The sequence below is a fragment of the Vidua macroura genome, chromosome 5 (assembly GCF_024509145.1).
Source record: "Vidua macroura isolate BioBank_ID:100142 chromosome 5, ASM2450914v1, whole genome shotgun sequence".
In the NCBI taxonomy this organism is placed as follows: domain Eukaryota; kingdom Metazoa; phylum Chordata; class Aves; order Passeriformes; family Viduidae; genus Vidua; species Vidua macroura.
Genome location: NC_071575.1, coordinates 40651038 through 40678023, shown reverse-complemented (window position 1 = coordinate 40678023; position 26986 = coordinate 40651038). Strand labels below are relative to the sequence as shown.

The 26986-nt window shown below is 39.0% G+C and overlaps 1 protein-coding gene across 2 annotated transcripts in view; it reads left to right on the top strand.

Annotated features, from left to right (window-relative positions):
• Nucleotides 1-999: 999 nt before the first annotated feature.
• Nucleotides 1000-26986, top strand: part of LEMD3 (LEM domain containing 3) — a 38875-nt gene continuing 12888 nt past the window's right edge. For both annotated transcript variants that reach the window (XR_008437160.1, XM_053977874.1), the window contains exons 1-7: nucleotides 1000-2572; nucleotides 13258-13295; nucleotides 15705-15771; nucleotides 23473-23540; nucleotides 25383-25462; nucleotides 25543-25691; nucleotides 26327-26428. Coding sequence is in view for 1 of the 2 variants with exons in the window: in XM_053977874.1 (XP_053833849.1) it covers nucleotides 1060-2572; nucleotides 13258-13295; nucleotides 15705-15771; nucleotides 23473-23540; nucleotides 25383-25462; nucleotides 25543-25691; nucleotides 26327-26428 (2017 nt within the window). In the remaining variant the exon portion in view is untranslated. The remainder of the gene's footprint in view (nucleotides 2573-13257; nucleotides 13296-15704; nucleotides 15772-23472; nucleotides 23541-25382; nucleotides 25463-25542; nucleotides 25692-26326; nucleotides 26429-26986) is intronic.

Here is a 26986-nt window from a genome sequence, read left to right as displayed (position 1 = left end):
CAGACCATCAAGTCCAACCTATGACCGAGTAACACCACAACTAGAACACAGCACTAAGACTGGATGTGGCACTTTGTTTTAACATCTCCAGGCGTGTCTCTGCCTGTCCATTACATGGGCAATCCATTACAATGTTTAATCACATTTTCTGTGAAGAAATTCTTCCTAATGTGCCACCTAAACCTCCCCTAGCCCAGTTTAAGACTACGTTCTCTCTTATGCATGAGAGGTTGTATGTCTTCTCACAGCCGAGATGTCCGGATGCTGAAGTTGCAACAGGGAAAGGTTTGCTCCCACCAGGCACGTCGGTGGAAAGGAGCCGCTGCCTGCCACCTCGGGAAGGGCCCGCCAAAATGCGCACGCAGCCTCTTCCCATTTTTCTAGCCACCTTTAGGCTAAATTTGACACCCGGGAATGGCGTAAGTGGCGGTTCAGGGCTCGGTCTGACGCTGCTCACTGCAGCGCATTCCCGAGCACTCCGACTCTCCGCAGCAGCCGCGGTTTCGTCTGTTCACAAGTGTGCCGATACAGAGCTTTTCCGACCTGCGCGGCTGTTCCAGCTCCGAAAGCCGCCGCTGTCTCCCACCACCCCCGGACCCGGCGCCCCTCCCCGCCACTTCCCCACCGCCGCCGAGAGCGCCTCCCACAGGCCACTCGCGCGGCGCCAGGGGCTGCCCGTTCGGCGGTGCCCTCCCTATTCCCCATCCGCCGCCCGCCACGGTGCGACAGCCGCCCGGGACCCGCTCTGCCAGCTCGGGGCGGACGGGGCGATACTCGGCCCCATTTCTCGTAGGGGCGGCGGGAGCGGCGCCAGCGGCGCCAACCCCGCGCGACAGCCGTGCCCAAGCGAGGACGGGCGGAAGGGCCGCCGGCACCGGGCGGCCCCGCCCCGCTCATCCCCCCGCTCCCCCGCCCGGCCGGCCGCGTTCCCGGCGGGCGGCACCGCGGGGTGACGGGCGGGTCTCGGCCACAGCCGAGTGCGGCGCGTCAGTTCCGGCGGGGAGCGCGGCGCGGCGCGTGGGTCGGAAGCGCCGCGGCGGCGGCGGCGGGGAGCGGAAAATGGCGACGGCCGCGCAGCTCACGGACGAGGAGCTCTTCTCGGAGCTGAGGCGCTTCGGCTTCTCCCCAGGGCCGGTCACCGAGAGCACCCGGCCCGTCTACCTGAAGAAGCTGAAAAAGCTGCGTGAGGATGAACGGGCCGGGGCCCGCGGCAGCGGCGCCAACAAGACCCGGAACAGCAACAACAATAACACGGGAGCCGGAGCGGCGCCGGGCGGAGGCGGCGGCCCCGGGCGGGCGGCCCCGGGAGCGCGGCTGGCCGGCGCCGAGCACCCCTTCCTCCCCGGGGCTGCCGCCGGAGGCGGCCGGGGCCGCGCCGCACGCCCCGCCGGGGGCGGCAAAGTGCTGCTGGGCTTCAGCTCGGATGAGTCGGACGTGGAGAGCAGCCCCCGGAGCCAGGCCGGCGGCAGGAGGGAGCGCGCTGCGCCCCTCTTCCGCGGCCTCAGGCCCACCGCCCCCCACGGCGCCTGCGGCGTGAGCAGCAGCTCCCCCTCGGAGGAGGCGGCCCGGCGGAAGCCCAACGCCTGGTGGGGGGCGGCGGCCAGGAGACCGGCGGCGACTCAGGGTGTGAGGGAGCTCGGGGACGGCGAGGAGGACGACGACGACGAAGAGGAGGAAGAAAAGGAGAGTGAGCAGCAGCGGTGGAAGAACCGGACCGTGAACGGGAACCGGCTCCTCTCCTACGGAGGCAGCAGGGACAAGTACTCGGACTCGGAGGAGGAGGAGGCGGCGGGGGCGAGGGCCAAACAGCAGGAGGAGTCTGCAGTTCGCCGGCCCAGACGGAGCCTCAGCAAGTCGCCTGCTCCATTCATAACAAGCAAATGCGCTGCAGCCGGCGCTGGCGTGATGGAGACGGGCCAAGAAAGGGCTGGCGGAGGCTGCGGTGCTGGTGTGCTCGTAACGAATGACAGGGCGGCGGGGGCGGCTGCTGCCGGCAGTCTAGACAGGGGCAGAAATCAGGAGGAGGAGGAGGAGGCGGCGGCGGTGGAGGGGGGAAGAGGAGGAGGATGTGAAAATCTGGACTCTAGTCCTCCCAGCCCCAGATACCGCATTGGCCTATCCAAGAAATCCCCATCAGTATTGTTGTTGCCACCACCGCTCACGGACGTGGACGGCGGCAAAATCACTGACCCTCCAGGCACCATTAGGAAAGCGACCAATAATCATGTTCTCAGCGGTGCTCCTGGTAGCTGTAATGTTGAATCCAGGATCTATTCATCTACCAATAGCCTTCCCCCGGGTGGAACCACGTCCTCCCTTAGACTCAACCACTCCAATCATACGGGTTCAAATCATACCTACCTGAAAAACACCTACAAGAAGAATCTCTCTGAGCCCGAGGAGGAGCTTCTCCAACAGTTCAAAAGAGAGGAGGTATCCACCACTGGAGGCTTCAGTGCACATTACCTGTCCATGTTCCTCTTAACTGCTGCATGCTTGTTCTTTCTGATACTGGGATTCACATACCTGAGAATGAGAGGTTCTGGAGTAGCTGAGGATGTGGGAGCCAACAGTAAGTATTAGGTGAAGGGTAAGAGCAGTTTCTGCAACTGGATGTAACAACTGTTAATACACCTTTGCGTTCCCAGACATCCCTTACTGAACAGTTCTGGGTTCCACCTTAGTATCATCTTTAGAGGATGTTGCACAGAGAAATTGTCTTTCCTTATGTACGTGCTTTGTAAGCTGGTGTAATAAGCTTGCAAGATATTTGCGGATAAACTTAAATCCCAGCATTCTCTGCTGTAATCTATTGATACCTTGTTTTCTAGCAAGTTTTCTTCCCAAAGCAGTTCAGGTTTTGTTCAGTTTAGGAATATGGTTAATAGAGAATTGACTAAGGCTTTGTGTTAATCTCACAGGAGTAAGTGTGCACAATTAGATACCTGGGATTCCTGCAGGGCTAGGATTTGACTATAGTTGTTTGGTAATAAAGCAGGTTGTTTTCATTCATGTGTGCTGAGGCTTGAAAAGGATCCTAGGTTGAGATGATGTTGCACACTATGACAGACTTTGTGAATACTTGACCTATTGTGTATTGTTTTCTAATAAATGCTTCCTTCTGAATTTAGTTGATAATAATGTTTATACATGAAATGCTGCTGTGCTTTAGTCTGAATTTCAGAGCATTCATTTTCTTTTTTTTATTTTATTTTTTGATACTGAATTATTTGAGAACTTCTTTAACATGTGGAAGTAACTTCTTGGAATGGATATAAAAACTATCATTTTCTATTAATGAAGAATACAAAAATGGAAACATACCACCTAAGGGTGGTGATTCATGCTAATTCAGTTCTTGGCTGTTTTGAAATGGACAGTGGAGATTCTAACATCAGAAAGAAAAATCATGCCATTGCTGTCTTGATTTTTCATTGCTCCGGGTAAGAAATTATGCAAAAATCTGGTTTTGGGATTTAAGAGCATTAGAAGGTTCTTGGCAACTTACACTTTACTTGAAATGATTGAGGATGGTGTGTGGGGTGTATGCAAGTGTGTACATTTTTTTATAGAGTAGAGGATTTATGTACTCATTTGTGGATATGTATACATTCCTTGTAGGGAATGATCTGGCTGTTATCTTGGGATCTGCTTGATGTCCCAGGGCACCAGTGTGGGCTGGCTTTTTTTCTATTTCCTTTTGAACTTCATTTATTAGGGTAGTAGAATAATTTTTAATTCTGTTTTGTGCTCTTTGGAGGGGAGGGGGCGAGTAAAACATTTGGTGTTGAGGAAGGACAGTAGTAGCAAGGACTTGGGGACTTGCAGTTGTTTCATTGCAATGGTTCATGTGGCTTTTAAGTATTATTCAGTCTTGTTTTTTGAGCTGGCTGTTAACATACACAGGTGGGCTATAATTAGATACAGTATAGTGTGACTGTTGCGACTGCTCATACTCTGTTATCTTCTGGCCATAACAGTTAAGAGACATGCCTACATTTTCTTATGTATGGATAAGCTGCATTCTTGTACTAGCATGTATTATATGCTTCTTTTAGTCTTGAAATATGATTTTAACTGGAGAAGATCTCTCAGCCTACTGGGGTAAACTGCCAAATTCAGTGGTTAACTTAAAACTGGCTTGTCATCCTCTTTGATAAAAGCTGAGTGTTTCAGCAATGCAGATAGCAATAGTTCTTAAAGTTCAGAGTGGATTTTTTTTTATTAAAAGAAAATTTGTTTTTGAATGTGTGAACGTTTCTATTGAGCATGTAGGATGACTGTGTTGAGTATATTGCTCTTAAAAAGTTAACCCAGCTGGAACTGTTAAACAGGAAAAATTCCGCTCTTCTTAAAGGACCTTGCTTATGTTAGGCTGCCTAGTGAGTGCTCTGGTAGCCCAGTGTTGCTTGGTAGCTCAAATAAACCAGTTCTTGGCCTGTTCGTACTTGCTCTCTTTTCAGTGAAACCCTCGAAAGTGGATTTCCTGAAGAATTGGCCTGGCAATGGCGCTGGTATTTCATCTGTGCTACTTCCTCACAGCCCCAGGCTTTGCTGCAACATAACAAATGGGAACAGGGAATAGTGTCCTTTGGCAGAAGTAAACAGCAGGTTTTGTGGCTAGCTCCTTTGATAGGAAGAGGAGCAGGCCACTTCTTTTAAGTAATGTGGGAATGAGCAGGGACTTACCTTGCCCATATGTTTAGCACGTGCTTACTAAATTCTTCTCAAATCAGCGTATGGAACAAAAATATAGTGGGTCTGTAGAACAGGCAAGAACAGACAAGACAGGCTAATGAAGACTGATTTTTACTGAAAAGGGAGAGAACCCTGTCTTCTATTATATGCTTCCTAAGCTTAAACACCATCCAAGTGAGTCCTTTGACTCTTATGCTTATATGGGTGTATTGTCTGTTTTTTTTATAGAAGCAGAAATGATTCATACTTTTTAATTAAAAATAATAGTATATCTCAAAAACAACCTTGTCATTTAGGTGATTAGTTATTGAGATTTTTCTGTCTTTTAGGTGGTTGTAGGTTAGATTCTGTTGGGTGAGAATAATTTGATTGTGGAAAAAAGTCAGCTATTTTAAACTCCCAACCATGTCATAAAAACTTGTAGGGTTCAACAGAGTTGCAATATATGTATCTTCTTATCATGCTTACTGTGATAAAGCAATAAAGACAGTTATTTGTGTATTTGGTGGCTTCTTAATTCTAAATTTGCAGGGAATGATGCACAGTGAGCTTAATGTTGGTTTTCTTAATAGTTAATTGCCTAAAATTAAATGCAATCAAAGTAAGGCAATAGTATGTTTGTGACATTGAAAAATATTAATCACGAAGTACACTCAATATCAACATTTGACTATTTGTCAATCTAGGAACAGAGGAGGTGTGTCTAATGAGAAGGAGGCTTAAAACCAGGTGTTGGAGTTGAATTTAGGCCAGGAGTAATAGGAGTAATATAAATGAAAAGGGGTGAGCAGAGAATTTTACAAGAGACTTGTCATTTACACTGTGCATAGTGATCGAATGATTTCTTATTCAGTGCTCTGAAATAGCTATGAAATGCTGTAGTTTTTTCACATGTTGCATAAAATGTTCAAAGACAAATCAGAACTGGACTAATTCTTCTGTATCTAAGCTATAAATGTCACTTGAAGTAAGGTTTTTATGCATTTTGCTGTCTAAAATATATATGGGGTTTTTCTTAAACCCACTGAAATGAACTGGTCTTCAAGCTCACGTAACAGACCCAACTAATGCTAGTGCACGTTGTGCTTGCTATCTCTGACAGTGCTGCATTTGAAAAGATCAGTTTGGGCTTGGTGCTGGTAACCTTGTTCATTTTGCCCTGGCTGTAAAGCATGTTTTGTTTGCACCTGCCTTCAAAATACCATGGGATTATATCAACTTCTTGCCAAGACAGCATAGTATTTTGTCAGGAAAATGGTACACTTTAGTCTACTTCCTAGGTTCAAACCCTGAAGAGGTATGTGTGTGTGTGTGTATCTCTTCCAACTTCTGTGCTTTTGTGATGTTACTCTGAGCATCTCAAGTGGCTGTTCCTGGAAGTTAATTCTAAAATTATTTTTAATGAAAAGTTGATAACTGTATCATATGGGTTGATGTTGCTTTCAGATCTGGTTCACTTTCTTTCTGAAAGATGCGGGTGCTGGTACAGATGCTGTTGAAGTCTGTAATCTGAAATAGGTTGTATGTAGGTTACTTCTACCATTTCTGCTCCAGTACTTTGTCTGGGAAGCAGTTGATGTGACGAAAGAAAAAAACAAAACAGAACAAAACCACCACAACAAAAAAACTAATCTTTAAAGTTTCAGGTATGTTAACCGTGAAACAGGCAAATACGGTGCCTGTTGGGCATAGCTTGCTGGAGGAGATGTGCTGTTATGGCTGGCATTTTGCAGAGGTGAATTCTTTTTGCAGAGGAAAAAATAAAATTTTCCTATCTGTAAGCATGAGAAGTACTTACGCTTTTACATCTTCTTATGTAAAAGCAGGTGTGGATAAAAGTGTCTGTAAAGCACTATGGGAAATAGGGAATCTGAGCTGTGTTTAAAGGATATGTTCATATTTGGATACTTTGTCTTTTGCGTATAATAATAAATGCATGCTCATTTTGATATAAACTCAGGAAAGAAACTAAAAAGGGAGTGTTGAGAACATCTAAGAAAGCTATACTTCTGTACTGTTTGTACACTGACCTTTAAACTAGCAGTAGAAATACCAACTTTTGAGTACTCCTGAGAGCTCATTCATTCAGAATGGGCAGGTACGTATGCACAGTTTGATTTGATGATTCTAGGTGTATTATGATCAATGCCTGTTAAGTTTTATTTTACCTAAGGCCAAATAGGGTCTGCCTATTCCTTCTGTAAGAGAATGAGTTAGCATGTGGTATCCTTTGTACTGAGCTGCTTACAGAAGCCTTGGGATCAGACTAACTATATGGCCAGCTCCCTTAAGCATGAGATACGTGGTTTGAGGAAAAGAGTTAGGATCTTGTTCTGTAAACTTTTTTTTCATAGTTCAAGCACTGAGTTTTATGCTACTATGTATTGACCTACATACTACAGAGTTCTCATGTGCCCAAGGTGCGGTACAGTTTTATTGCCCCTAGTGTTTGAGATCTTGGTAAGACTGACTTGTGCTTCCTTTCTGTCTTCTTTTTTTTCCTGTTTCTGTATGGCAGGTGAGTTTCTTGCCAAGAAAGGTTTTGGTTTTTCTTGGTTTTTTCCTCCTCTCTAGATCCACCAGGTCAGAAGCGCACACAGTACTGCTAGAAGATTCATCACCTTAATCCACAAGCTGATTGACGTAACCTTTTAACTAATAGGCATAACCTATATAATTAATAAACAATGATAATAACATGAGTTCAAGTTCAGTCTTAGTTCAAGTAGACTCTTAATATGAGTAAAGGATAATGGTATGTTAGTCCAGTTGTTCCCTTTGGATAATTTTTATTTGAACCAAGTGGATTAATCAAACAAATCATCAAGCAAAAGCAGTTAGTATGGTAGACAGACTGGAAGGTTAGCCAGCTCTTCAGTCTTAGTGCAGTGGAGTAAAAATGGAAGTAACTCAATATTGCCTGATGTTATGCATGTCCAGTCAAGTCTTATGTTGTGTATTACTGCTGAGCTCATCCTGATTTTGAGCCCTTCAAACTTGTACAGTATGTGGTGAGCAGTTTTTCTTCTCTTAACTAATATGGATACTTGCTGTAAACTGACTGCTGTTTCCTCAGTGAATGCTCATCTTTGTCATGCCAAGAGACCTGCTAGCAACTACCTCTGTATGTCCTGCATAGAGCACCTATTTTCAGAGTTCTGCTGTTGTGTTCAGGCTTTCTAAATATATTGTTCAGCAGTACTGCTGCTCTTACTGCAGAAGCATTGGTAGACCAATGTGTGCTGAATGATTAAAAGGACAGAGGCACAACAGAACTGCAGTTTTAAAAATGAAAAATTTCTATGATCTATTATCTTGACTTTGTGCTCGTGATCAAATGTTACCTTTGGATGTTGTAAACTGTTCATACTATTACTAGTACTTTGTAACTGAAGTCAGTTTGGAAGAAGAGATTATAACTGTGTTTTTATTTTGGAAACTCTTCAAGACAGAAATCCTTACTACTTATATGAAATCACAATATATTTTTATCAAAACTGGGCCCCTTGGCAGAGTGACAGTAGATTCAATATTTAATTGCAGCTTCCCATTGATTCTTAAACCTTCTGTGTTTCAATAACACTTGCTTTATTAGTTTGCTTTCCACTTTGAACTTTGGAGTTTGAGGAAAGCAGAACACTTCCTAGTTTAACATAAAACATTTTGTGTTGCTATGCTTTCAAGATGGAGTTTCCCCTTTTTTTTCTAAATTTGTGTTCATTTGTTGAAGTGGTGGGTATTTTTTGACCTTATAAAATGTAAGGAGCTAAAATATTTGGGAGAGATGCAGAAGAACGCAGAAGAGCTATTTCAGAAGCCTATTCTGATTCTCTACCCATAGTAAAATGCTGGTATGTGTCTGAAGTCTAATGTTTTCCAACTGCTCATAAGAGCAGTCTTAGTGTGGTGGGTTTTTTGTTTCCTATGTATACACACTAGCCTGTAGTGAATACTCTGTGTATGTGATTTTAATCTAAGTTTTACAGTGCATGGCAAGTGCACTTTTGGGCCATTTTCCCTAATAGAACAGAGACAGCTGTTTCTTCTATGTTTTGTAATGTAATGAAAAAGAGCAAGTGTGCAAATACTGTTACTAAAAAATATTTCCTTAAATATTCTTAAGAACTGACAGCTTTTACAATTTCTAGGCTTTTTGATCACTAATATGAGTACTAGAATGAAACAACTGTTATTATTCTAGTGAAACTGAATAATCTGATGAGAAGCTTTCCCAAAACACTTGTGTCTCTTCTTAAATATGAATTAAATTTGCATGAGTCGCAGGAGCACCTTTCAACATTCAATTCTAACCAGCATTTAAGTAGGCAGGAGTAGATTGGAACCTTTCTAGAAAGGGTGATATAGCCAAACAAAGGAGATGGTTATTTTGCTGTAATTTGTTGGGCTTTTTATTTTTTTGTTTAAGTAGTGAAAGCTCCAAAGGGAAATTCTGGTAGGTCATACCCTTTTACCTAAAATAATGAAGACTCTTGTTTTCAGAGCTGCTAGAAAATGTGTCTGAAGTGTGTGTCACAAGTATGATTGTTTTAATTCTTTTGACGGGGGGCTTTGTCTAAAGAAGTGAGCAATATGAAATTGTTGGTTGTGTCGTCAATCGTTACATCACTTACAAACAGAATGAATTAAAATTATGTTGGCTGGAAAAACTATCAATAAAAGAGCTTTAAACAGAGCCAGTTGAAAAAGTGACTAATTGTTCAGCCATTTGTAGAGTTCGCTAATCCTTGTGGTACATTATGCTGCTCTTCAAAATTGACACAGCCAAGGAGTATTCAAACTGTAATGAGGTACTTGTGTAGAAATACAAAAACTATTTCCAAAGCACACAAAGATGATCTGTACAGAAGGAATTACTGTATGATTTGATGTCGTAATATCAAAACAGAGAGATTTAGCCTACTGGTTTGAAGTGGTTTCTACCTGAATTAGCGAAATACAAAGCTGGAAGGTAATGCAAAACTGCTTGTCTGTTTTGAGCGTTGAATAATTGCAGACAGGAAAATAAAGACAGGATTATTTTATTTAAGAAGTTTGAAATATGGAGTTCTGGAATAACATTTTGTGCAACAACTTGTTTGTTTGGTGTTTTTCTGGCATTTTAAGGTTTAGGAGTTCTGAGAGACAATGTTTTGGAATTGTTCTTGACACATACATGGTATGTCACTGGGTGAAGTCAGACCTTGATCCTAGACTTAGAAAAAGTTACAAATCTGTTAGATGACATTGAAAATTCTTGGGTTGTAAAATTATTGAAAACTTGTTTTCAAGATCATGTTTTCTCATAGCAGTGCTTCTACTATTGTTTCTTACTCTGGTAGCAGTACATTATCCAACTAATGTATTTGTTTTAAGAAGAAAAAAAATCTGATGGAAAGCACTAGGTTATCCTCCTACAGAACACGTCTTTGTAAGACAATTTTCAAAATTTTACTATTTCTGTTTTGGGGCTAGTCTGCTTGTGGCTTGGTGGATGAGGAGGAGAAAAGTTGCAGGGAGGAGCATTCTTGTTTCTGCAGAAGCTGCTAACTTGGAGGTATATGTCGTAGCACACAGTCTCTGAATCCTTTGGGTGAATGGTATTTTATGCTTTGTGTCATCACACTAAGAAACGAGCTGCTTACAGTTTAATTTGGGTCATCCTTGTTTCTGCAGCTGACGCTTTACAGCTCCTTAAAGTTACATTGGAATTTTGCTTTTTCATCAATAAAATCAAATTATCTGTACATTCAGAAATAGATTATGGCATTACAGTGGTTCTATGTGTCACCTTAAAATGTTAGGAGGAGCATAGAGCTGCAGAAAAGTTCAGAGGTGGCTTTTAGAGCAAGGAGGAAGAGGACTCTCAAATGTCCTCTGAGTGATGAATCAAGTGAAGGCATGAAGGTTATGGAAGGGCTGAATAGTCTTTATTACTCTCACGCCTCTGGATACATGCTTTAACTTTGTAGCATAATTAGATAGTAAGTTTTTCTTTGAACTCCATTAGAATGTGAACTTGATGGACTATTTTCAAGGCTGGCAATTGTTGCATGGTAGAGGTCTCGAACCCATTTTGAGGAGGAGCCTTGGAAGTGTATGTTCAGATAAAAAAAATCTTATATTAATAATTAATTCTTAATTTAATGTTTAGTTTTGTAGAATAAGAATTTATGACTCTTACAAATGTAGTTGCATATTCTGAGAACTGTCAAGGAAGCTTTTAAAGCAAGAATACTGAGGTAATATATTGAAATACCTTAGGCATTTTGGAGTAGGTGAGAACTTTGCATCTGTGACTGAAGCATGTGGGAGGATTTAGTAAGAGATTAGGTTCTGGACAAAAGAAAGAAGGGTGTATTCAGAAGAGGAATTACTGAAGAGGTTAAGGAGTGGCCTTATTAACTCAAGTGAATTGAGGTTATGTGGTAAATAAATGCAGATTGATTAACAGTTGTAATTGCATATGCAGCTGATAAATTGCTGCAGTTGCATTTTGCATACTTGCCTCTCAAGGCACCAGTCATGCTAAACCAAATAGCATCATATATAAAATGTACTTCAGTTTTTGGTTAACAATAACAATCACTAACTTCAGAGGGATTTCATGGAAATCCTACAGTGTGAGTTAAAATAAGGAGTTTTAAAGGTTGCTATATATTTGTCATAGGTATTTGAGGAGGTGGTTGGGATTCTTGGTCATTGTAACCACTATCTATTTGTGAAGAAGAGGCAAACATTGACATCTCATCTGGCTTGCTTAACAAATTAAAGCTGTAATTTATGTAAATGTGAAGATGCCCAAATGTGAGATTGATTTTACACTGGGATTGTGATGCTGGAAAAATCTAACCACCACCACAGCCTCCATTTAATTGCTGGACTGCCCTAGCATATCTAGAATTTCAGGTGTCAGTTTTCAGTTTGTGTTTTTGCAGGTATGGATATGTTGCATAGGTGTTTATTTCCTCACTTTCATGGGTGCTAAAGTATGTTAGTCAGGTATACTGAAATCTACACACTCTTGTGTCTTATGTTTGTATCCACCTTCCAATCTAAAACCACTACTCAATCAAGATTTCATGTATGCTGAATACGATTGACCCTGGAGTCTGTAATTATCCTTGTCTGAATAACTAACAATCAAACTAGGTGTTTAATCCTATTTTAGGCTGTTTAAATTGAACATTTAGTGTGCTGGGTGTGTTCAGTTGAGTTACTGAATGAAATGCATAGAACTTTTTAAAGTTGGTAGCTTGATAATCCAGTAAGCAATGGCTGTGAATTTGGACCTATAGAATGAAATTGTGAAGTGCTGTAGGGCTTGGTTTGCAAGAGTCTTCAACATCTGCTTCTATCAGCTTTAATTAATCTTAAATCTGAATACACTGTTTGGATGTCTGTGAATATCCAGTCCCTGTGTTTGGGTGGATTTGGTTTGGTTTGTTTTTTTTTTTTTCCATTTGCTATATCAAAAGAAGCTGAAGGGCTTATTGGCTAGGTAATATGCTTAATTTTTTTCTGAGCTCAGGCACATGGACAAACTTGTTTGCAAAGTTGCAGAGAGTCAAGCCTTTTTCATTTACAAAGTGTTTTCATTGTCCTGCTTTTTTATATGTCATTTGTTGGTTGTAACTGCAGGGATGTGAATCTTACCATTGCTACATGTAGGAGCAAAGAAAGGGTAATCGTTTCTACTTCAAACTTCCTTTCAAAACTAAGGTGAAACAGATCAACATTTGTTTGCTGCCAAGAGTGCTACTGAAGTTCATGCAGTTAATAAAAATCACATTCTTCTACAAATAATTAGGATTTTTCTTAGAAAATGATTTTTTCTTTCTTATCCATATTCACTTACACATGACTAAGGTTGGGAACCCTGTTTTATAAGTTGGTCCTTAGTTTCTTTTGTATTCTCCATTTCTCCTAAATGAGAAATCTTGCAATGAATTTGATCTAATACATCAACTTTTATATTTCTCTTATATTTCCCATTTATAACTAAATTAACTGATCAGTTTGAGCATGGTTGTGGATCAGAAATCCAGATATTGTCAAGCAATCTACTCTGGGGTGGGCAACTCTTGATGTTTTGTGGATATCTATATGCATGGGAGTGTGTGAGCTCTCATTGTGTCATCTCTTGTTAAAAAAAATGCTGAGTTGTAGAGCTTTGTTGTATGTCTTAGTGGTGAATAAAAAAGGGGTTTTCCTTTTTTAAATTGTCCACTGAAATGTAAAACCATCAAAATATTTCAAAGCAATTGAGTTATTAAAGCAAGATTTCAGCAAATTGCAAGCACAGTTTTGTTTGTAAGGAAATAGCTGTGAAATTTGTTGACATACAAAATTCTGGTTTAACCTAAATACTACTATATACTGCATTATCAAATGCAGACTTAGGACAAAGGTTAATAGATGTTTCTGTTATTTGTCTTATTATGGATCTTGTTTTTATCTTAACTATTACAGTGTTGTCATAAAGCTACAATGTTGGTATACCAGTTTAGTATTTTCAGACCCTAGAGTGAATTAATTTTTTTCTTTTTTTTTTTTCAACAGTCAAGGATCCCTTTAGTGAAGAACTCCAAAAAATACAAGTAAGTAAAGCCACTTAACATTGAGATTTTAATCAGTCACATGATTATATAAAAGCACTATAGATCCGTTCAGAAAGATGCAGTTTTAGTATAATGCAGGAAATAAATGCACTTCTTGTAACTGATTTTTTTTTTTTTTTTTTTTCCATCTTGGGCACTATAAATAGGATTACAAGATTTGGCTGTGGCATGCTGGTTGCTTCATATACAGTGAAAACAGTACATAATTAGTGTTGTAAAAAGAAAAGAGTGTTGCAAATTTTGAGACTAAATTTAACAGTTTTTCACTTAGTGGTACCATTTGGCTTTTCAACCTTGAAAGCACAGCTGATAAGAGATGATTGACATGAAACCCAAGGACCCTATTTAGTGTTACAGGGTTAGTGCAAGGGTTGAAGTAGACTTTAAAATTTGCCTCTTTCACTTTATTCCATTCTGTTATTTGTTCCTATATTTACATTTTTGTCTGAAGTATCAGGCTAAAATTTTTGAGATGTCACTGTTGAAGCTATCTGTATTATTCTTAGTGGTGCAGCCTGCATTTAGGTGGTTCTCTCTTCTGACTTGAATTGTAAACATAGTGATCTGAATTTGCTAGGCATATATAAGCAAGTATTGCAAGATAATTGTGGAGGACTTGGGGGGCTTCTGTTTGTTGTTTTTTGTTTGTTTGTTTGGTGGATTGGTGGGTTTTTGTGTCTAGGATTGAACTCTCCAAAAAGGAATAATTGTGTATTAAGCAGGTGGCCTTGGCTGGTTTCTTTGATAGAAGATGTTTCTGATTCTCTTGAACAAATTAAACTTCTTGAGGCAGATTCTGGGGATTCTTTCAAAATTACTTTACTAGTGTGGAGAGAATGCATTTTGTTCACTGGACTCAGCCTGAGAACCTGTTCTATATGTTACTTTCTCCTGTTTCTACTGCACTGTTCCATAGTAATCCTACTGCATGCTTGATTGTTTGTTAGCTACAAAGGTTTTACTGTTCAGTTCCTTCTTTTATGCGGTCCATCTGTTAATTAGAAGAAAAAATGGTCACAGTAATATTTCTCATATTCATCTCACTGTAGCTATTAGTGAAGTCATGGGTGTACCTACTGGCAAATAAATGGAACTTGAAGTACTGCTGGTAGTGTGTGTGTGTGCTGGAGGACTGATTTTCCTCTTCTGCTATTCAGTGTTTTCTGGCCAGGAAATTAGTTAATAAGTTTGGTTAGTTCCCTGAGGAGTGTCAACTACATCAACTTAATTTCAGTGATGGTTTTGTAGTACCAGAATAGGGAGAGGTGATGCTGGTAATTGTTGATGGTGCTGCTGGGAAATAATTTGTCCATTGTTTGATCAAGGAAAGAAGTGTTTTGCTTTTTCTGGTAGCAATTTTCTTACAGGAAAAAAAAATGGACTATTCACATTTTAAAATTATGTCAATAGTGCTAGTGCATCAGGGAAATAAACCAAATGTAGTTAGGGTTTTTTTTTTTTTTTTTTCAAAATTAGTATAATCAGCATATACACAAACTGGAAAATTCCTTTTTTGAGTATTTTTTTGAATGAAGGATCTAATCTTAGCCATTTGATAAAACTTCAACATTTCAGAATAGCCTTTAGCATAAGTAATTGTTTGTGTATGTAATTGCATGGTTTTTTGTCCTTAAGTTTTGAATAATGCCTTCTAATATAAAATGGTCCTGGTTAAATTTAAATAAAATTGCTTGATATCTTGATAAGTTTAACTGCCCTGTAAGTAGCAATTATATGACATCTCATATTCATGCTTGTTTTGGGAATTAGGCCTTTTTGTATTATGGTGTATGCAGGAAGTATCAACAAGGTAGTCCACAGCTTCCTGGTGTGCTTTGTTTTGGCTTTTTGTTTGGTGAGGGTGGTTTGTTTGGTTTTTTTTTTTTTAATTAAATTACAGTAGTTTGAAGGTAGGCAACAAAAATCTTCATTTTCTCTCAATTTATGCTGGAATGTGACCAGACTTTAGTGTGGCTTGTATAAAATGTCACGGCACATTTATAAAGAATGAAACTTTTATTTTTACACAGTAGCTATCAAAAAACCACCCCAAACAACACAGACTTCTTTTGAGTCACTTCAGTAATCTCTCAATAGTATCAAAATACTACTGAGAGTCTGTTGGTTTTAACTGGCAGATCCATCAGAGTCCAAGCTGCAGTCTAGTTTAGCTTCAGTCAAGATCTGAAAATTCAGTATAGTGTGTATACTTGGATTCAAAATCTATTGCCTGCATCATTGTTGATATGTGAGACATTACAGCTTTCTACCTATATGTGTACACCCTGTTTTTTTTCCTCATGGTATATGAAGATTTTGGGGATAAATGGAAAGAAGTACATCTGTAGTGCTGCTTGTTTTAACATAAATATGTTTTTTTTATTCTAGGAAGATGAAATAAGTCTCATGATGAAGAGCTTGTATGCACTTCATGATAAATTGGCACAAGTAGCAGGTAACACTTAAAAAATATTGTGATGTAACATTATGGCAACAGCTACAAAAAGTCCGTGCTCAGATAGTGATTTGCAATAACTGGGTCCCTGATAGCCATTTAGAGTTCCATTTTGGGAAACTTGAAATTCTGTTTCTAGTTCACTTACACCGTCTTTTTCCACCAGTGTCACACCTTTTGTTGCAATCTTTTGCTAATCAGATAGGGTCTTGAATGTTGTGATCCTGTGTGGTTTTTGACCCAATGCCTTAATACTTTAGTAATCTCATTTTGTTAAAAGGCTTAAATTAAATTCACTATATGTGAAGAAAACTGTGTGGGTTTCTTAAAGGTTGTTAATTCACTGTGGTGAAAACAAAGTATTTTGCAACAGTGATAAAATGGTTACTAATAAAGTGAGCAGTAGTGGTTGAACAAGACTGCCTTGTTAGACAAAATGTCCAACTTAACCATATGAGTTATGTAGTAATGAAAAGTGCTGCATATAGTAATGTGTCAGATTTGGTGTTGAGGGATAGTATTATTGAATATTCAAAGTGAAAAAATAGGGTGGTTTTATCTAGAGTCGTAAGGAACACAGCTTTAAAATGCATGCATAGGAAATGGTGAAGTTAAGGCTGTGATTATAACTTTGGCATCTGGTGAATGAGAGTTACAGCTGAGTCTGTGTCAAGACTATTAAGTTGTTTTTATCATCCTTGCGTATTTAACCCATAATGTGTTCAGGCGGTTTTACAGGTCTTTGTGCCAACTATTCGTTTGGCATCAGCAAGTTTCACCAAGTAGGCTTTTCCATTATTATCAGGTGGTACAGACATTTTGCAAACATGAAAAAATGTGGAAACAACTCTGTGTCAGATATGAAGCCGACAATGTAATATGCCAAGGCTGTATAGGAAATGAGTGAGAAAATTGAGCAGCTCTGTAATACCTTTTAAATTGCAACTTGAAGTGGAAACATTGTTTCCACACCATTTGCAGTGTCTGCTGTGAATAAAATAGGTGTTTGGACAAACCCCACGCATTTTGGTTTGTTTACATCAGAGAATCCCAGAATGGGTCAAGTTGGAAGGAATCACAGTGGATCATCTGGGCCAGCCTCCTTGCTCCAGCAGGATCATCCCAGAGAACATGGCATAGGATTGCATCCAAATGGTTCTTGAACATCTCCAGCAATGGAGATTCCACATGCTTTCTGGACAATCTGTTCCAGTGCTCAGTCACCCACACAGTAAAGAATTCTTCCTTATGTTCAGGTGGAACTTCCTGTATGTCAGTCTCTGCCTGTTGCCTCTTGTCCTGTTGCTGGGTACCACCAAGAAGAGCCCAGCTCCATCCTCTTGACAAGAGGATTTGTCAAGAGGATGGAGCTTTGTCTCCATCTTTGTCTTCTGACATAGACCATACTATAGCTGAGCATTCAAGGTGCTTGTTGCTTTTCTTTGCTTAGATCACTGTCATGCTGCTTCCCTCTCTTTTGAAGAGTGTAACAGATTGCTATTTGTTCTGTGTGTCATCTGGCCCTCTAGGGGCCATACAGTAAGCAATGTACTTACATGGATAAAAAGGTTTGGCACATAATTTCTACATCCATGAAAGAAAGGGAGTTTTCTTTATTAACTGGGGCTTACTTCAGTGCGTGTAGACGTATACAAATCTTTACCTGTCTGCCTTATGAGGAAGAATTTGTGTGCTCCAAGACAGCTGCTTGCTTCACCAGGTCTCAAAGATGCATTATTCTCTATTAGTCTATTTCTGGCCAGAAGGATCTTCAAATGCTTCCTTTCGAAAAATATAAGTATCCTTTCTGGTTAGGTGGTACTCCAGACTGGAGCTGTAATGTGAGATTACCTGGTTGCTCAGTTGAGTAGCTTTCATACGTTGTCTGAAGAAGAACCTAATCCATCTTAGACAGAAATTCTCCTCAATGCCAAGTTTCTTAAGATAAAAGAGGAAGATGTCTGCCATCCATTTTTGAATATCATATTGCCATAGACCTGGCACAATATCTGGAAGCAGTTTAAAAGGCATAAAACAGAGAAAGCTGCAAGGGAGATGCAGGATTTAAGAGTGTTGATCTTGCGCACAGTGCACTGCTTCAAAGGAGAAGTTAAGGAATATAGATTTACTCCAAGTGGTGCTTTTCAGGTCTCTCTGTCACATACTTGGAAAAGTTTTTCCCATTTCATACTTGGCTATGAATCATTTGTTCATGTTATAACTATCAATATTAAAAAGGCAGGCTGGAAACTTGAAGTAGTCTGTTCTGTTAAGCTTTATTCAACATCTTGACTACCATAAAGATGGTCCCCTCAAAATTTGGTTTCTAGCTCTGTTTAAAAAACAGACTTATTATTTTTACTGATCTAGTTTCTTACCTTGTCAACTTCAAATGGAGAGCAAGTGATGGGGTTTTTATTTTAGAAGATAGAACATGAAGTTTTTTTAAGGAAGAAAATGTCAGAGTAAAGTTTGTTAATTTTGAGTTAATATACCATGTTCCAACTGTAGATACCTATTCTGGACTGTGGTGCTCCAATATGTTGTCAAATTATTTCATTATCCAATATAGAAATAGGTTGCCTTTAATGCATCACTGTTCTCAGAATTACTTGGCTGCCAAACCTACAGTGAGTAATTTTTTGCCTCACAGGAAACTCAGAGCTAGATGAGCAGAGAGTGCCTCTCCCTTGAGTTGGAGTTTGTGTTCCTGTGTTCTTGTCTTGAATGGTTTAGCCATTCTTCAAAACAGCAACTTTTTATAAACAGTATATATTTCAGTACCCAAAACTTTTTGCTAAACTAGAATATCTGCTTTTTTAAAATTAGAGAAACTTCAGCACATGTTAATTACTGGAAATCTTGGTCTTTCTTGGAGACTTCAATAGATCACATCCATGTTTGGTCAGACTTGCAAAACAAATAAATCTAACCACTATATTCAAGAAGCAACCAGCTACCCATGAGTATGACCCTTTCTTGTAGTTAAGGGATTTTTTAGGTAACCATTTCTTTTGCCCGGCATTCTTCAGTGAGACAGTCTATTGGATTTAGACCGTTTCCTTTGTTTCACAGGTCCTTGAAGATGCAGGGGTGAATTAGGCTTTCATATGTAACAATTTCATTCCTGATAAATCCATGGCTGGAAGAAAATCCTGGCAAAACACCTAATGTTACTTAATTACGAATTTCAAGTGTCAGCTACTGTATCTGGTGGCTGTTACAGGCTCTCTGTTCTGTCATTCTGCTTAATCTTTAGTTTTCAGGTAATTGATACTGTGCTGTTTCCAACCAGTAATTAAACATCTGTTTAGCAAGTTCTGGTGTTCTGCAGTGTTATTGAGCTGTTGAATTTGCATTTAGGAGATTGGGCATTCTTACTTGCTCTTGGTCTGCTTCTGCTTTTCTTGAGCTCCCCACTTTAGTGTTCTGCTGCAAGTAACCTGAAAACATGAGACCTACTGAACAAATGTCTTGTATACTGCTTGCAGTTTGTATTGGTGGCCATATCACATCAGGCTATAAACTAGAGATCTGTGCTAAATCCATGTCTTCCTTGAAATATTTGATTTCCACTGTATTTTGCTACCAAGTGAGAAAATTATTTACAGTGTAAAGCAAGTGCTTCAAATTTGTGAATATTTCTATTGCCTGTATATGTTGCAGCTCATAAGTTAAATGCCTAAATGAAAGCCAGTTTTAAATATTCTAGCCTGCATGGAAAAGATCTGACTTGGTTTCTGTATTAGAAGCAGTTGAGACATAATAAATAACTCTTTAGAATTGAAACTTTAGTTGCTTTTTGATAGTATTTCTAGAAGAATTCAACTTAAGTGGCTTGCCCAAATACACTAACATAAGCTAAAGTGTAGTTTTGTGGTCCTTGCTGGGATGTGCTACTTTTTGCCTCCTTTCAAAAGCAAAGGTTATTTGATTGCTCTTGAAATTGGTGATCAGTACCCAAGGAAAGTTTAAGGTCCAAGATTCATGCTTTCTAAAGTAAGCTCACAGCAGACATTATAACAGAGGGACAGTTTTTACAAAGAGCTCAGATGTATCTTGCAGCAGACTTGTGTAAAGTTTTTTTGCCTGTGCTTCAGTTTTATTCTTGAATATAGGGCCTCAAATGGAACAGTGGGAAACATTTTTGGCTCAGACTATGGAAAGTGGGTTTCCAGGCCAAGTGGTTAATGATTGCACCAAAGTTATTCAAAGTAAGCCTTCATTTGCAGAACTATTAGCTAACACAGTGACTGAAATGGCATATAGGAATATCCTGCTGTTGCAGTAAAACAGAAGGTTGTCTGGCTTGTGAAATGCCTAACTTTCTGCAAGCTTTCAAATTCATGAGTTTCTCAGAAGAAAGCTGTTAAATGGATCTCGGCAAAAGATGTGTTGGAACAAGAAACAGTGTCTCCAATAGCTTTTTGTACAAGACTGAAATTCCATAACTCTGATTAGCTTACTTTTTTTGAGAGTAGGAGACAAGATGAAAGTGATTTTTATTCCTCTCTCCCCTGTCCCAGTATTGCTTGAGGGAAATTTGAACTGACGGGCCTTAGACATTGTCAGAGCTCAGGCAGCAAAGGTTTTGTTAACTGTTAAACTTGTTCAGAGGGAATACAGTTTGAAAAAAATTTCAGCACCAGGACTGAGAGGAAACTGTCGGCTGATTTCTGAAGATGAGACCAGAAGCTGTTAAGTCAGTGTGCTGGCTGGGTGCTGCATAAACATAATTCTTGGAAGAAGGCATATAAGATTAGCATTTAAAACTCCTAAAGTAATTCACTAGTCCCCTACCTAAGGGAGCTTCTGTCCCTTAGGTAAAAGGGCAATGCTGTGTTCTCAAAAGGTGGAAAATCCAATATGAACCCTGAAACTTCTTTATAAGAATTCATATTTTTCACAATCTGTCTCCTGCTTGTGTGTTTGGTTTGCTTTCTTGTCTGTGAATTAACCTCACCCTTTTTATTCTCTCCCATTTATTTCATAACAGAGCTTTTCTGCTTATCTAGATAATTAAAAAAACCAACCAAAGAAAAGCTTCTTAGCAGAAGGGTCTCATCCCTCTTCTCTCACAAGCTGTTTGGTTCAAAGTATGACTGACATGCTTTCTCTGTATTAAAAAGATCCCAGAAAGACTTCAGTCTTAACAAACAAGAGAGTAGGCTTAAATGTAGGTATACCTGTCAGACTTGCTCATATCATACAACTTAATATCAGATCTAAATTGTACATAGGGCTTTTACAGAGGTATGTTTTGGTTTTCTTGTATTTATTCCATCAGTTCTAGATTTAAAATAATATGTTTACACCAGAGACTGTATGAGTATGATGTATAGTTATTCCAAGTCTGCTAATCTTGAAGCATGAAATCACTGATGATTACACATGTAAATTTACAGGCTGTACAGTTTAGGCTGTACAAAACCAAAGTCTGCCTAAATTACATACAAGAAAAGCCCATAGCTCCAATTCAGGTGCTGAGTTCTAATATTAGAGTGGGTTTTTATGAAAATGGTGTCCATTTTCAGCAGTGATCTGTCTAGTTTTGCTGTTTCAGTAGACTTGTGTGGGAATCCAGGGCATCCCTCTCTGGCTGCCCTGGAAGGTCTGGGACTCTGGCAGGGGGTCAGGAACCCCCCTGTACAGAGCCCCGAGAGACACTCTCTCAGATCTCTATCCATGGAGAAGAGTTTTCAATCTTACAGGATGAATTACAAGCTCTGAGTGTTTGATGTAAGTGGTAATTAGTGTGGCACGGGTGCAAAAGTAGAATTTTAGGATTCTAGATAAGGGGTTCAAAGGGGGCAAGATGGAGGAAAATTGGGCGTGCCTTGTGCCTTGTCCTTTTTCTTCTTCTTCATGCCTTCCATGTTTCACTGTGGTGTTGGCATTTTTCTATTGGTTTAGGCTGGGGACACACTGTTGAACATGGGTGATAGATATCGGCACGTTGTTGTAAATATAGCACACGTAGTTTCTAGTATATGTTTGTAACATCCCACTGAGGGGCAGATCCCTGCATGCTGTCCTGCGAGACAGACCTGCTGCAGGTCAGAGAGAAAATATTTTAGATAAGAAGAAATAAACAACCTTGAAAACCAGCACAGATGAATTACGACTCCTTCTTTGGCAGCGGGGCTGAAAGACAGAGACTTTCTACAATCTTGGGGGCATTTAAATATCACAGATCCTGACAGACTTGGGCACTTTGAAAGCCTTAGATGTTGCATGCTAATTTTCAAGTGAAACAACTTGTAAAGTTTTCTGCTCAGCACTCGTTTGAAAATACATGCATGCACACAGGCTTAGTTCCAGCAGCACTTATAGGCCAGTTAGCATATAAGCACTCTTACATACACTGTTCCTATTTCTCTATATCCCAACAGTAAGAGCATCCCAGTTACGCTAATGTGCTTGCAAGGCCAAATTCTCTAAAATCTGTTGAAGTGTACTGAACAAAACTTCAGCAGTCTGAGAAGGGCTTTGGCTTCATAGAAATGTGTATTTCTTTGGAACTCCAAATGAATGAGGCATGAATATGCTTCTCCATAACTTGCTAGTCTTTCCTAATTTTGCTCACATTGCCTTGAATATTCCTGTTTGTGTAAGGAGCTAATACTTGAAACTGCTTTTTTAAAAGTATATTCCAATATAAGTGAAGGTTTACATTTTACAGAAGCATAAGTATCTTAAATTTTCTTAGCCTTGCTATAGCTTTGGGAATAGTACAACTTGGCATAGATTGAAGAAGGTAAGGCAGCCATAACGCTGAGCCAGTGAAAGACTGGGTTTGTTGTTTCCTATTTTATTGTTTTGGCACAGTAAAAGCATAGTTGCAGATGCCAAGATTTAGGGTTTTTTTTAAAAGAAATATCAGGGAAAAAAGTGACTTGCCATTGCTGACAGTTCTTCAGAAATGATGGCCTAGTGATAGATGAAAAACTGGTGTTAGATATTTTACTTTTCTGTATAGCTTTGTGTTGATATGACTGCCTCTACTTCCGCTACTTATTTTTTCGTTACATGAACCATGTACCTTTAGTTTAGCAGAGAAAACCAGGGAGATGATGGCACATTGCTCTGAGGACTGACTACGCATATAAATACCTTATTTCCTTGCTACTTCTGCACACATTCCAAAACCAATAGAAGATGTTAAAAGCGCCCATTTCAAGCTATAGTGGGATTTTGTGCATGTTCAGGAAAGCAATAAGTTCCCAGAACAGGCCAATCTAAAATGCAGTAACTTCTTAGTGCCTGAAATACTACGGATATATTTCAAATGGAATTTGGGCTCTATAAAAGATAATACAGGTTTCAGAGTTAAAGGAAAATATCTGGAAGCTGAGTCAGGGTACAGTAACTTTTATGGTAATGGCATTCTGATAGTTCTTCATGCTACCTATTCTGCTTTTGGTGTAAATACCAAAATACACTTTCTGAGCAATACATGAGATCACATTGCTGTGATTTGTACATATTATTAGTTCTGAAAATCATCGGGGTTTTTTAGCTTCTTTTGAAGGAGAAATTTGTGCAGAGATTTTTTCCATATTTTTAGTGGAACCTATGAGAACTACTGTACTGCTATGGCTGCTTGTGTAAATTTTGTTAACCATAAGCTGGTGTTTAGGTGATTTTATTTTATATGATGCTGTAATAAATAGATCAAAATAAAAGCTTTCCTTTTACCAGGGGAACATGAATGTGGCAGCTCTATTCAAAGAAACCTTTCCGTCCAGGAGGCAGCTGCATATTTAAAAGTAAGCAAATTAGTTATTTTTCATTGTATAGAAGATCTGTATAAGTTACAATTTGTAAGACCTGTTTTCATATCTAGTGTATTGACTAAAATTTGACTTAGTATTGAATATTATTTGGAAATTATCAGAACTGATGACTTTAGCACATGCTACATATGATTTTTATTTGGGGATGTAATGGGCATTTGGGGAGAGGGAGGGTAAAAACTGACTTGATTGCAATGAAGGTGTAGCTAGTAGTGCTTCGGTGACATGCAGGGCTTTTTTCTCTTTTCAGTAAAACACCAGGAGATTATTTGGATTGATGGGAATAGTTGACCAACATGAAAATACTAAATTTATAATACTCAAATATCTAGAAGCTTCTCCAGAAATCACTGTATTGGTTTTTGAGACTTAGAAGAAAAGGATACTGTTTTCCATTCTTCATGGAGAAAGGTTGATGGGTAGATCTGGGCAAGCAGCCTGATAGCAGCTGTTTGGAGAGGTTATTCATTAATGCTTTAAAGAGAAATGGTCAAAAAAAGGCCTTTTTGTTAATTTGATCACTGTGCAGTATTATGAAAACCCACTCTCTGTTATTGCCCTGCCTCACTCCCCAAATAAAAGATGACTCTTGCCTTGTCTTGACAGCTGTAGGGTTTATTTTAGCCTATGTCGGTGTACCCTTCAGTGGAAAACTACTTGAAGCTTTTAAGAGGCAGAGAGTGTAAGATTTCTTTGATTGGATGGGGAGGAGTTAAACAGATTTATTTAATGTACAAATGTGTAGAAATTTTATGTTATGGCAAACATGTACGTAATAGACAAAAAGGGGCAATGATTTAGAGCATCCCAAAGAAGCTGCTAACACTTGGTTTATGGTTCGGCAATAATAATCTGTATCTGTTAAAATCAGTGCATTGTGGAAAAAATTAAGGTGATGCCCTAGAGCTGATTGTCTTGCCTATCTGTTATGCTGAAAGAATGACATAACTGTTTACTGTTGCCATAACTGTTTTAGCTCTGCTAGGAAGCTCAAGTTTAATATGAAAAATTGTTGCTTTGTAGGAAGTCTTATTTAACCGTACAGTTGCTTTGCAGAATTTGTATGTTCAGTGATAAAATTTTCAATACTTTAATCTCAAAGGTAAAATAAAACCATTACTGTCTTTTCTTAAGTACTTATGCTTGAATTCTAAGCCAATGTGAGGTTCAGAGGAAAGATGAAAATAAAACTTTTGGGGACTATAATTTCAAATACAACAGTAACTTCCATTTTCACTTTTTCTGCAAAAGAACATGCAGGATTGAGCTATGGAGAAAGCCTTAGGTCAGACAGCAGTGCTTATCTTATTAGAATTGATACCAAATAATTCTTTAAAAAGTCAATGTCTATGTAGTGATGTCAGTTCTACAAATACTGGATTTTTTTTCAAAATATCTGTTAAAATTATATTTACTCAAGCTTCTTAAAAAAATGGAGCATGGAACTGCTTTTATAGGAGGCATTTCCAGTGGAGATTGGATCTAGTTGAAGTTTCACTCTCGGAGTAGATTTCCAATGATCGCCGCCTAGTGGCTGAATAGTTTTTTCTTAGTCTAGGTTAGAGTCATGAATAAAGCAGTGAGTATGGCTTGGCTCTTCAAATAGTCCTTAGTCTGAGGGACACTGGTGAATCTTGAGAACTGCTTGTAGCATAAATAGATTTACTTTATGCAGTGAACACATACTCAGAATCTGAAGTATCAGGAATGAAACAATACAGTTTTGACTACTAATCTGTGCAGTGTCTCAGTTCTATTGGCATGATAAGTCCCTGGTTATTTATGAAATTACTGATTAATATTGTATTTTGACAGAATTTAGATCCAGAATATGAAAGTGTACTTAACACATCATTACAGTGGATTTTGAATAGTGGGGAAGATGTTGGCATAAAGTAAGTGGTGTTTATTTCTTAATTTAATTTCTTCTAAGAGAATGTATCCTTTTTCATAAGTACTGTATATTTTTAAATAGGTGTTTGAGCAATGACCCTAATGAGATGGATGTCACTAATGTGACAGATGTGAAGTATCTGGAATCCACTAGTCCAAAGATGTCTTTCAGGTGTCGTTTTCGCCGTGCGTTTGTTAATGTAACTCACAGATTATCAATATTGCTTTGGGGTAAGTTAATAAAATAATCAATCTTTTTTGTTGTAACTCATATTTATCTAAGTGCATGGGGAAAAGCAAGTTTAGAGAAAGTTTTTATTCAACCATAAAACTTAGAGTTTCTCTTGGTATCTTGATTAAATTGGGGTTTGATTTGCATTTCTGTTGCACCACTGTATTTCCACACTGGTTGTTATCATCTGCTTCTCTAGTCAGCTGAACATATTCATTCTTCGGGAAATCTTTTTCCCTGCCAGAGCAATATCTTGTGGCTTTCAAAAGTTCATGTTGAACTGATCAGAAAAAGCAAACTGTTCATTAAAAAGATGATAGCCTTAATTTTGAGGATATTTCACTGTTGTTTCAGGACGTTTAAAAAGTAAGCGCAGAAAAGATGATCTGGGATACTGAGCTGTTCTTAAAACAATTAAATGTTTTCCTAGAAGTAACTGCTCTTTCAAGTGGAAGAGTTTGTGTTCCTGTGTAAGAGTATAAAATACAGACAGCAAGTACAGTGTATTTCACTATCTTTGGAATGTACAGTGCTTGTTAGATAGTTCAGTCTACTTCTGAAGTATGCCCTGTAAACTCTGTTAAATATCCAATGCTCTAATACTGTTTAAAGTGTACTGTGCATGTTAATGCAGGTATAGCAATGGTCTGGGGAGTCTTACACTACATGAAATACCGTTGGGCAAAAGAGGAAGAAGAAACAAAGCAGATGTATGATATGGTGGTGAAAATCATAGGTATGGCATTTTCAGTTGTGTCTGATATATCTGTATCAGTGTCATATAAGCTTTCAAAGAACTGTTAATTTAGTTCTGTTTCTTCAGGTTTACTAGTTGTCATGCTCTTAGAGTTCTTGGTCCATTGTGATCCATGTGTTTTGTTTATCTTTTTTTTTTTTTTTTAATACCCCATCCATTAAACATAATCAAAGCTTTTGACATAAAGCTTGTAATTTGTGAATTACATCAACATGGTTATAATGTTGCCATTGACTTGGCAGTTTTTTTGTCCTACTATTGAATATAAATATAAATGCAATGTTTGTTTACTGAAGTATGGTTTTTTCAGCTAACTTCAGTTAAAATATCCACTCCAAAAAAGTGTGGTAGCTCTCAATATCATCCTTAATGATTTTTCATAGAAAAAGCAGCTTTTTAGTTAATTACTTTGAGCAGAAGGTATTTTGGCAAAATAGTATGTGTGACTAAATTGCCTCTCTCTACTTGAAGCCACAGTGTTAGCAGTAGGTTCTGTTTGTAGCCTTGTAGTCTTACTTAAGTTGTTCTATTACTTTC